At 35.1% G+C, this 12,362-nt stretch overlaps 1 protein-coding gene across 1 annotated transcript; it reads left to right on the top strand.

Moving 5' to 3' along the window:
* The first annotated feature begins 6,730 nt into the window (after positions 1-6,730).
* Positions 6,731-10,037, top strand: LOC108476794 (polyadenylate-binding protein 2-like). Its single transcript, XM_017779127.2, has 6 exons — positions 6,731-7,019; positions 7,119-7,221; positions 7,640-7,710; positions 9,089-9,280; positions 9,367-9,488; positions 9,625-10,037. The coding sequence occupies exons 1-6, from the start codon at positions 6,972-6,974 to the stop codon at positions 9,671-9,673; spliced, it is 585 nt and encodes a 194-aa protein (XP_017634616.1). The 5' UTR covers positions 6,731-6,971; the 3' UTR covers positions 9,674-10,037.
* Positions 10,038-12,362: the final 2,325 nt, after the last annotated feature.

Below are 12,362 nucleotides of genomic sequence, written 5' to 3'. Positions count from 1 at the left end.
CGAACCGACCGAATACTTATATATTATAATATTATTTATTAAATTCGGTTAATTCAGTTAATTGACTGATTTCGAACAGAATTAACCGTTGACCAAACTTTTAAAAAATTATTAACCGACTGATTAACCGAATTCAGTCGGTTAACCAAATTAATTTGGTTTTATTCAAAATTTGCACACCCCTAACTGGATGGCAGAGGAGCGGTGGTGTACAGGTTGCGAAAGGGCAGACAGACTACTTCAGCTTCTTGGGTGTTTTTCTTGTTAGGTTAGAAATTGAAGTTTTGAACCACAGCATTCACTATTTGGTAATAGCTGGTCAAAGCTCAAATTTTACCATATACAATTAAGTTTTTAAAGTGCTTTTAAATAAACTTTAAATAGACAGAAATTTATCTACAATTAGTGTAAAAACAACAATTGTGATAAAAAAAAATTTTGTCAACAAATACTTACTGATATTTATTAAACACAGCTCAAGGTAAACAAAAACACTGAAACGTCACCCTCATACAGCAACATGAAAGGACAGAGAAATAAATGAAAACAAAACAGCTGTAAAGAAAAAAGTAGTTCTAGAACCTACCAAAACCAACAACAATAGAAAACACCTTAAGCCAAAGAAAAACGATCCAAATATCAGCCAAAAAAATGATTCTCTTCTCCTATTGAAAGATCCTGAGATAAAGAAGAGGAGAGAACGAAGCTTTGAATCCATAGCTAGAGAATCGGTGAATCAACACCATATTCAAAGCCGAATTAAAGTGAATCAAGAAACCTCTGACGATCCATCATCGCCATCTCCTTCACAGTGACTGGTACTCCGTCTGCCTAGACACCGAAAATCTATCTTCGTCGTCTTTCCATCGCCAGCGTGTGAGCCGTCCTATTCACCAGTCGGGGTACAAAAGTGTAAGTAACAGAAAAAAAGCTTTCATTTAGAAGATTAATTTGATGGTTATTGACCGAATAACAGATTTGTCTTTCTCCTTTTTGTGAATGCTCTTAATAACTGTTAAAGAATCCCCCTCTATAATCAAGTGCCGAAAACCCTTCTCAACTGCAAACAAAAGCGCCCTTTCACATGCCGGCCCCTCCGCCAAGCAAGCGTCGCTCACATTCGAAAACAGAGAAGTTTTTGCCCCGACTATTTCACCTTCTGAGTCTCTGACAATAACTGCTGTAACAACGAGTTGTAAATCATGTTGAAAAGCCGCATCAAAATTTAACTTGAAAACTCCAACATCGGGGGGTTTCCAGACCACTCTATCCATAGATCTAAGAGAAGGACTAGAAATCTCTTGATTTAGGCTCAAATCACGACCATAGCCTTGAATAAACCCTAACAACTTCAGCAAGGATGGTTTAACCCCTTCACGAACTAGTTTATTTCTTCTAAACTAGAGACTCCATATAGAGATTACCAGTAATTGCTTCTACTGATCACTCGTAATAGAAAAATTCCGAATAAAACGATGCTTATAACTTGACAACTCACTGAAATCTTGCAGCTGGATTTGAAGTGAAGCCAAAACAGATTGTAGGAAGTCACAATACCACAACAAATGACCAGAGTCCTCCATCTCAACCTTACACAAAGGACAGACGACATCAACAGATAAAGCCCTTTGCACCAAATTACAGAAATAAGGCAACAGATTGTTAATAAGCCTCCATATGTGAATTTTAATTTTAGCAGGAATGTTCAAATTCCATAGGGATTTGTAAAAACCCCTATAGTCAGCACAGTTAGAGGATGTGTATGTATGATTCTGTAGTAACTTTGTAGATAGAGCCCGATACCCATTTTTCACTGTATATTCCCCAGATCCTTCATATTTCCAAACCAACATGTCATCTACATTAGCACTAGAAATAGGAATGGATAGGATACGCTTTGTAGTGGCTTCATCAACTAGATTATAAATTAGCTCCTTATCCCAAGTATTAGTCTCAGCCTTGATTAACTGGTTTACAGTAGACCAATTAGGCAAAATCTTCTGAACTGATATTCTATTGCTCTCTTTCCCAGGCAACCAAAAGTCATTCCATATGTTGATTCGATCGCCACTACCAACTCGCCACACCAGCCCTTCCATTATCAGCTCCCGAGCACTGCAAATGCTTCTCCAGGTAAACGAAGGGTAAGACCCAATTTTCGCTGATAATAAGTCTGAGGAAGGATAATACCGAGCTTTTAAAACTTTGGCTAAAAGACAACTTGGCTGCAATAAAATACGCCAAACCTGTTTTGCTAGCAGAGCCTTATTAAACAAAAACATATTTTTAAAACCCATTCCACCATCACATTTCGGCCTACATAAAAAGTCCCATGAACTCCAATGTATACCCTTCGCGATCTTGTTATTAGTCCACCAAAACTTGTTCATAATGCATTCAAGCTTACTACATAACGATTTCGGCATATGTATAACATAAAGCGGAATGGCTTGTAATACCAACTTAATGAAGACCTCTTTCCCCCCAATTGAAAGATAGCGCAAACTCTAGCCTTCTACTCTTTTTCTGAATCTGTCGATAAAATGGGAGAAAGCCCAAGTTTTGTTCCGACCCACCATCATAGGCAGACCTAAATACTTTTCTGGGCTTGAGGCTACTTGAACACCTAAAAAGCAAGTAATATTCTCCCTTGTAACTGAGTCCACATTAGCCCCAAAATAAATTAATGACTTGTCGAAATTCATACGCTGTCCTGAAATTATTTCATATTCTCGAATAACATCCCGAACCACACGAGCTCCCTCACAATAAGCCTCCCCAAAAAGAATACAATTATCTGCAAAAAAATAAATGATTTATTGAAAAGCGTTCCCTACCAACTGACGCACCCCTTATCAACCCTTTATGTTTTGCTTCCTTGATAAGCGTAGAAAATCCCTCAGCACAGATGATAAAAAGATAAGGACTAAAAGGGTCTCCTTGTCTTAGGCCTCTTGAAGGTAAAAACCACTCCCCATTAGACCAATTAAGACTCACCGAATATGATACAGAACAGACATACCTTATAATCAATACTACCCAATCGGCATGAAAACCCAGTTTAGTCATCATTCTCGCTAATAAATCCCACTCAACCCTATCATACGCTTTACTCATATCGAGTTTAAACGCAAAATTCTATTTCTTTCCACTTTTCTTTATCTTAAGAGAATGCAGAACCTCATAAGCAATGAGCACATTATCAGAGATAAGCCTTCCTAGGATGAAAGCCCATTAGGCTTCATCAATACAGCATCCCAAAACATTACTTATTCGATTTACCAAGACTTTTGCGATAATTTTATAAATTACATTACAGAGACTTATGGGTTTGAATTGTGACAAATTTTTTGGTTTATCAACCTTGGGAATCAGAACAATACGAGTTTTACTAATATAACCAATTTCAGTTTCTCCACTCAAAATAGATAAACAATAGGAAGAAATGTCAGAGCCAATTATGTGCCAGTACCTTTGAAAGAATAAAACGGGAAACCCATCAACCCCGGGAGCTTTCAAAGGTACTATCATCTTGATTGCCAAACTAATATCCTCCTCGGTAAACTGTTTGAGAAGGGAATCATTCATACTACCCGAGACTCTATTTTTCATGAGTCCAAAAACATGTTCGTCAGAACCTATCTCAGAAGCCGAATAATGATCCTTAAAATAATCGGAAGCAAAATGTAATAAATCCTCAGTCGAAGAAAACCTCCTACCATTCCCATCATCTAACTCTGAAATTCGGCCACGAAACTGGCATTGAACAGCTATTTTGTGGAAAAAGCTAGTGCTTCGATCTCCATTTTTTAGCCAATTAACACGGGCTCGTTGCTCCCAAAATAATTCTTTCTTATCAGCTTCCAGATTAAGTCCCAGTTGGACCTCTGTTATTTCCCCTAGAATCTCATCATCAGGTTCTTGATTAAAGAGGAATTTTAGTCTATCTTCTAAATCCACTCGGTTTTTCCTTTCCTCATTAATGCTGGATCTACTCCAACGCTGAAGCAAAGAGCCTAGTCTCTCAAGCTTATTTGGAACACTTCCTGACATATCATTCTACGAGCTTCGGACCATATATTTAAAGGAACTATCCAAAAACCACTTAGCCTCAAATCGAAGCACCTTATCAAAACTACAATGATCCTTCCAACTCTTTTTCATAGTATCCAAAAGAATAGGACAATGATCAGAAAATGAATGATTTAAATGTTTAATCTGATAACTGGGGAAGATATCAATCCAACTCGATGTAGCAATTTCGCGATCCAATCTCTCTCGTATGTTTGTGTTTGAAAACTTTCTTCGCTCCCAAGTAAGCCACCTACCAACAAAGCCCAAGTCACTGAGATTGCAATCCTCCAACGTCGTTCGAAAGGCATTCATTTAGCGCTTCGATCTAAGACGGCCACTCCGTTTCTCATAAGAGTTTATAATCTTGTTGAAATCCCCCAAGACAACCCATGGAGAAGACGGATCACTACCAAGTTGTCTAATTAGTTCCCATGATGTACCTCTAAGCCGACCGTCCGGATTCCCATAGAAACCCGTTAATCGCCAGACCTCCCCTCGTTCATTATCATGAATGTCAACATCAATATGAGAAGAAGAAAAACTTCTGAGGCTAATCAAATAATTTAAGAAAAACTTCTGAGGCTAATCAAAGAATTCCCTTTCCATCCCAAAGAGAGTCCTCCTTTTGACCCCATCGCCCCAATATCAATCCCATTCTTAAACCCGCACTTTAATCTGACTAATTCAATTCGTTTAGAACTTAATTTTGTTTCCATGAGAAATAAAATTCGGGGATTAATAGCTCTCAACTTATTATTGAGCCTGTTAACAGTTTGAGGCCTTCTCAAGCCACGAACGTTCCAACTTAGTATTTTTATTGTGATCAGCTGCTCTGTCCACCAGAGCTAGCCGTTAAATCGAGGGCGCCACATTCCACATTAAAGCCCAAAGTAACATTCGGGCCAGTCATAAGCCTTTGTCGTTTCTTCCCTTCCACAGCTGTTAATGGGTCATTTTCCTCATCCACAACCATTTCCATAAGCCCATTTTCCAACCCATCAACAAACGAAATACCTTTGCCCAAACTACTGCCATTATTATTTCCTTTAATAGAAAATTGTTGATTGGATCCTAATGGAATTAAATTGGGATTTGACATCTTATCCCCAAAATCTTTCCCTATCTTATGGCCAAAATCCATATCCCAATTAATATTATTGCTGTGATTGGAACTTTCTATATTTTCAACTTGGCATTGTGATCCATCGGTTTCACGCAACCACCTACTCACCACCGTAGTTCGTCGCTGTGGCACGGCACGAATAGGTAAATCCCACCCGAAAATAATTTTTGAAGGATCAATTCTCAATCGGAATGGACAGTAGCTCTCCCCATGCCCCAACTTACCACAAATGAAACAAAACAGGCTTAACTTTTCATATTTAAAACGAGCATAAACAATTAAAGCTCTACCCACTTGAATCTTCTTTTTGCGCTTCAATAGCGCCGTGACATCCAAGCGAACACGGATACGCATATAATTTTTATTGCCTGAAAACGGAATGGAAGTATCATAATCAAGAAACTTCCCCAAACAATCACCGAATTGCCTAGCCATTGGTTCAAACATTAGCCCTGTAGGTAATTCGTGAATTTGAACCCAGAACTCAGAGAAGTTTAACAGCAACACTGACAGATTCTCTCCTTTTTGTATTCGGTGCAGTAGAAGCAGATTACTGTTGAAGAACCATGGCGTGTCGGCCATCACTCTTTGAACATCAACCTCATTGAATAATTGGAAAATATAGCGTTTATTCCCAAGATCCGTTATACAAATCCCTCCAATGGGATGCCATAGATCTACCATAGTGTTACGTAGAGCAGGGAAATTAACCATACTATCTGTTAAACAACGCCCCACTAGACTGAACTGAAAACTTTGCTCGATTACAACTGCTTCCTCTTGAAACACCTCCTCCTCCTCATCCAATATACTCAAGTTGGCTAACTCGTCTTCTATAACTTATACCACAGAAAACACCAAGATAATAGCAAAGAGAACACAAAACCAGGGTCAAAAGTAAAAAGAAAAGAAGAAGAAGAATAAAGAAACAATTATGTCAAAAGACAGACAGAGAAAACATGTCAAAAGACAGACTCACAAGTGTTTATAATTAGATCAATGTTATTCCCAATTGTGATAAAATTAAATACTATAACATGCGGTAAAAAAAAGTTAAATGCACCACACCGATAAACACACCTAAATCTCATTTTAATATGGTTCGGTACATCTAAATTTTGCCAGAACATGTAAAAAGCACCAATACAAGTCGAAATCGTTAGAATAAGGCGATATTTGGAGCAGAACATAATTCTCTCATCAGTGTTTCCATTGAGCATTGGAACGGAGTGTTTCGTTCGGTGCGAAGGTATTAGCAAGGAACCGACTCTTATTAAAAAAAAAAGAGTAGAGAATGGATAATTTTTTAACTTTAAAAAAATGGATATGGAATATTTTAATATTCTCTCACTTTATTTATTTTTAAATTTGTTATTTATTTTATTTTAATAATATATTTTATAATTTTAAAAATTTTAAAAATAATTCTATTTTTTTGTATTTTTATGTATAATAAAATTAAAATCAAAATTAAAAGTTTTATATATATAAAATTAAAAACTAAAATTAATATTATACCAACTAAAACTTTACTTGCCAGTAGGCTAAAGAAAAATGTTTGAAATTTAATATTCTGACGTGGCACGGATAAGGTAGCGGGGAGACGTAAAAATTAGGGTTGAAAATGTAAGAGAAACGAAATATCCCTAGCAAAGACCAAAGAGAGAAAATATCAGCTGAAGGATCTGACACTGGAAGAAAGTATATTTAGCTATAACAGGGAAAAGCGAAAAGGCTGCTTTCTAACCTTCTATTTTGAAAAGAGAGAGGGAGGATGGAAGGAGACGATGTAGTCATGGCAGCGCCGGAATCCACTGAAGCTGTATTTTTACTATTTTATTTTTATATATTTTTTCTCACTTTTATTATTGTTAGGGCTTTTCCTATTTTTAGTAAGCCCTAATTTTGGAGAAATTTGCAGGACCTGGATGACATGAAAAGAAGGTTAAAAGAGATGGAGGATGAAGCCGCTGCTCTTCGTGAGATGCAAGCTAAGGTCGAGAAGGAGATGGGTTCCGTACAAGGTTAACTGTTTTTCTTTCTATTTTCCCGGTTCAATGTGCCCCTTTTTTTCTTTGTTTTAAGATTTTGCGCTCTTTGTTTTTCTCCCCTTGTTTTCTCTTGTTGGTTTTTAGAAATGGGCTTCTGGTATTTAATATGTGGTATCTTGCTAAATGATTGCGAAACTATCTGATAAATACTTTCATTTGGCTTATTTTTGTTTTTCTTGTTATTGACAAAGCTTTCAAATCCAAAGCAAATCCCGTATAGGTTTTCAAAATTTTTAGGCTAAACTTCCGATGGTATCTGTTATGGAACACTTTGCTGGAATGTTGAATCCTGTGGATATGTGTGCATCATATAAGATGATCTTCTATCTTCTGTACTTTAAATTTTAATTGCATGCTCATCTTTGTTGTTGGATTTGCTTCTTTGCAATAGATCCTGCTTCTGCTGCTACATCTCAGGCTAATCGAGAGGAAGTAGATTCCCGATCAATCTTTGTTGGCAATGTGAGGCTGCTTTCCCTAGCTTATTTTTCTGCTTGCCTTCGCACATGTCTATAATGCTACTCCACGCGTATATTCACCTCCATTATCAAATATATAGAAATATCTATGAACTTTGGGTCATAATGAGTAGGTAAATGACATTCTATCTTCTGAATCTACAACCGCAACAACGAAGTAAGCCTTTGCCAACCGCATGAGAATAGTTAATTTTTGCATCAGGTTGAACTTATCCTATCAGCTCTAGAAATATCTGAACATGCTTGCAAGTTCCTATTCCGAGTAATTAAGGCTGGACACAGTAATACCAGTATTCGGATCAATCATACCTGAACTTAAAATGTAATTGTAATTCAAATTGTTTCAACTAGTTGTCCAGCTTTACCAGTAGATATGCTGGATTAAGAGCCACTACCCAGCAGCATCTTATTGGCAGCTTTGGGCTCTTCTTTGTTTGAGACTAGTGCCAGAGGTGCTCTACATGCATGAAGAAACCAAGCATGGAAGGCTGCATCTTCCTGAATCAAGGATGAAATTATAATTATAACTTGAAAGCCGTGCAGAAAGTTACAATAATTATTGAATAATGAGTTTGTTAGTTGTTTAAAAAGTGACTGAAATGAAACATCTCGTGATCAACTCTGATTCTGTTTTTTAGTTCTGATTATGGTGTTTCTATTGTGAAAGGAATTAAGTAAAGGCTGATGCAGTATTATTACACATTGATGAAAACAAATATTGTGTTTCTTTTTCCATAACATATAACTCAAGTTGTCAAAATATTTTCTCATGAAACATTTGCATATGTGCTCTTGTTTTCTTCTCTGTATTTTTGAAGAATGTAATGGATTTTTCTTCTTTACCTGTGCTTGTTAAAATGAACTTTACCCTAGTTTGGTCATGTAAGGATGATGTGGCTGTAATATGGCACTGGCCTGGTTCGTGACTTTGCGAACTCGGAAATATCCTTTTATGTGCTGTCCTCCTTACATTTATCAAGTTTATATAATCTGTCTATATTTACTTGGGTTATTTAGATCATTGACCAATATGTTGGCCCTATCTATCAACAGTATCTTTCCTATGTGAATGCTAATTGCTTGAGAAGATTTTTAACATTTGCTTATTTAGTTTGACTCCTTTGTAAGAAACACCCGGGATATGTTTAATCTTGTAAACTAAGACCTGTTCTTTATTCAGGCCGTCTGGCCTTTCTTAACAAGGTGATTAGTAAGTAGATACTTGCTGCACAAGTGACCTTGTTTGCTGCTTTCTTATAACAAATTAATATTTGCAGCCCCTTGTTCTATATTGTTAATATTTTAGAATATCCTGTTCTGCGCAATTTACTGGCTACGTAAAAAACATTCTGTGAATACAGGTGGATTATTCATGTACACCCGAGGAAGTTCAACAGCATTTTCAGTCTTGTGGGACTGTAAATAGGGTTACTATCCGTACTGATAAATATGGCCAGCCAAAGGGTTATGCTTACGTGGAGTTCCTTGAAGCTGAGGCTGTTCAAGAGGCTCTTCTTTTAAATGAATCTGAACTGCATGGCAGGCAGTTGAAGGTAAAATTTAGGTTTTTCCCCCTATAAAACTTTCATCTGTTAAACTGTTCTAACATCATGTGCTTTCTTTCTCTATGTCTTTGCAGGTTACTGCTAAGCGGACCAATATACCTGGGATGAAACAATATCGGCCTCGCCGGTCCAACCCTTTTATGCAACCCAGGGACCCATTTATGGCTCCATATTTCTTTTCTCCTTATGGATATGGGTATGTTTGCAGCTTTTGTTTTCCATCTTAATTTGGATTACCTTCATATATGTACACACACATGTATACTATTGTGCTTTTGTTTTCAGTTTTAGCAACCTGAATGAAGTTAAACTTTATCCTCTATGCGTTGCAGGAAGGTTCCAAGGTTGAGAATGGCAACACGATATAGCCCCTATTATTAGAGACATTAAGGGCCATACTATTAGCTCCAAATACTTTTGATCAATGGGGCAATTTTATGAGGGATTTTTTTATTGTAATCAATTTGGTTGATGTGCCAAAACTATGCAAGAATTTTTGGTCTAGTTTTATTGGTGGTGAATTATGCAACTATCGTTCTTGCCTGCCCATGTTGCCTCTCCTAACATTAATGCATTTCCATTTATGTTGAGCTGTCCAGTGCCTGTCTTGTTTCTAAGTTCCTTAGGTCATTTTAAGTTTTAAATTGGCACCTGTTAAGAATTAAGTGTTAGTTATGAACCCTAAGCTTAGCTCAGTTGATTCTTGTAATCATTTTTTTTAAAGAAAAAGGAACGATATTTAAAATGTGTTTGGTTGACTGTTGTAGCCACTTGGTTCTAGATCCATTCTGAGTGCTACGGTATTCTGTTAATTTGGTTGGCCGAATGCTATTAAGCAGAATAGCTCATTACAAGCAGAATAGCTTGTTACAGGATTATTCCTCAAAGTTATTGAATAGCGACTCAGAATAGATTCTTTTCTTTTATTTCCATTTTAACCCAACCAAAAATAATAAAGGAAAAGAAAAATGTTAAGAACAAAAATAATTTAAATCATTTAATATAAAATATTGTTTCTAAATTTCAAAAAACATAAAAATAAAATAGTATTCTTTTGATAGAAAATATTGTTCTTTAATATTAAATTGATGTGAAAACTACATTTATATGTATTGTTTTGTTAATTATGTATTTAAAATATTATTTTATTATAATTATAGATATTAAAGTTTTATTATTTTGTTTTGAATTTTAATACATATAGTTGATTTATTTTTGTAATGTATATAAAAATAAAATATTAACTTCACTTAAGAGCAAATATTTTATATTACATAATTTAATTTATTAAAAACATATTTGTCATTTGAGTTTTATTATTATTATTATATATTTATTCTTCTTCAAATCATGAATACTATTATAATATCCATTCTATTTTATCCAACTAAACTACTTTTATGCCTATTCAATTTTATTATAGTTTTATTCTATTCTCACAGAATGATTATTTTATTACAATCCTATTTCTATTCTATTCTACTGAACCGAACGTGGTTAATGTTTTGAATGGTTTGAGTGAGTATTTCTATTTCTTATCCATGAGCTAAAGCGTTTGTTGTTAGTGTTTTGAATTATTTTTAAAGAAAAAAAATAGTAGTAGTAGATGCAGAAATTTTGGATATGCATGTATGCATTAGTAGCACGCGAATAGCCATTAGGGACACTCTAAAGGGATACCGACTTTTTAGTGGGTGCTTAAAAGCAGATGTGAGTTCGGTTGGAACTATTTATGATAATTAGGTTGGGTTTTCATACTACTTTTGGTTTGTTAAGGGCTGTTTCACAAGGTGGAAAATCTACTTTTGTGTAAGTAATCCTATAGGCATTTCCAAAGAGTCTTTGTAATGAACTTGGTCACAAGTCAGAACCCTTCTTTTATAAGAAGCATATATGGTTTGAAAGGGATGGTAGAAAGACAAGTGGGCAATGGTAGATCCATTAATATTTCAATGACAGATGGGTGCCTGGAGGAAACATAGTTGGAGCTAATTCAAATGGGAAACGCAGTACAAAAGTTGAATAAACACAGTTGACGACCTCATAGACCAAGGAACCAAAACATGGAGCTACTACAGAGTAATTTTAGTACATAAGAAGAAATCATGGTGATCACAAGAATACCAATTAGCACACATAATGCAACACAGACATGCTGGTATACAGGACGGTATATAGTTAAAAAGTGACTATCACGAGGCATTGGAGTTAAATAACAACGAAAATTTTCTTCTGTGCGGACCAATACATAGTGAAGTGAACCTCACCAAAAGGAAGGGCAGGTAAAAAGATTGCTCACCAATTGGCTGCTTTTACTGGAAAAGGACAAAACATTAATGTAACGTCACCGTCTTTTGCCTCCATTATCTATTAATGAAAGGATTAATAATAAACAAACTAGTGATGCGGCGTGGCGTGGTGTAGGCAGCATCTTTGGGTAAAAACTAAAGAGGCTTTTTTATTAAAATGAACCTAATAAATTAATTAAGTATCAAAATGACTCACATTTTTAATTAAATATCAAAATAACTCAAAATCTACAGTAAAAATTAGTAGAGCTAAATTATATGGCGCCACCAATTTATCACGTCAGCAAGAACTATAAAAAAATAATTTTTTGGTGGAGCCATGTAGAATGGTGCCACCTGTATAAAATATAAGAGAAATACAACAAAATCTAAAAAATTGGGGGCCTTTAAAACAATTTTCCCTTTTTCTGGTGGAGCCATTTTAAATGAGCCACCAGATATGCGCTGACACCTGACACCCTTCTGTTGATTTTGTCCTTTTACTTTTTTTAAGTTTTATCTATTTCTTTTATTCTTTTTCTTATTTTAAGTTTTATTTTTTAACTTTTAACTTTTCTTAATTTTAAAAACTTTAAATATATATTTTAAATTTATTTATTTTATTTATTATTAATTTTAAATTTTAAATATATATTTTGTATTTATCCTTATTTTATTTATTTATTATTAATTTTAAATTTTAAATTTTAAATGTTGTCTTTATCCTTATTTATTTTATTTATTTTTATTCTTAATTTTAAATATATATTTTTGAAATTATT

This window comes from Gossypium arboreum, chromosome 12, assembly GCF_025698485.1.
Source record: "Gossypium arboreum isolate Shixiya-1 chromosome 12, ASM2569848v2, whole genome shotgun sequence".
Lineage (NCBI taxonomy): Eukaryota > Viridiplantae > Streptophyta > Magnoliopsida > Malvales > Malvaceae > Gossypium > Gossypium arboreum.
The sequence above is the reverse complement of the archived record's forward strand: the minus strand, read 5'-3'. Positions and strand labels throughout refer to the sequence as shown.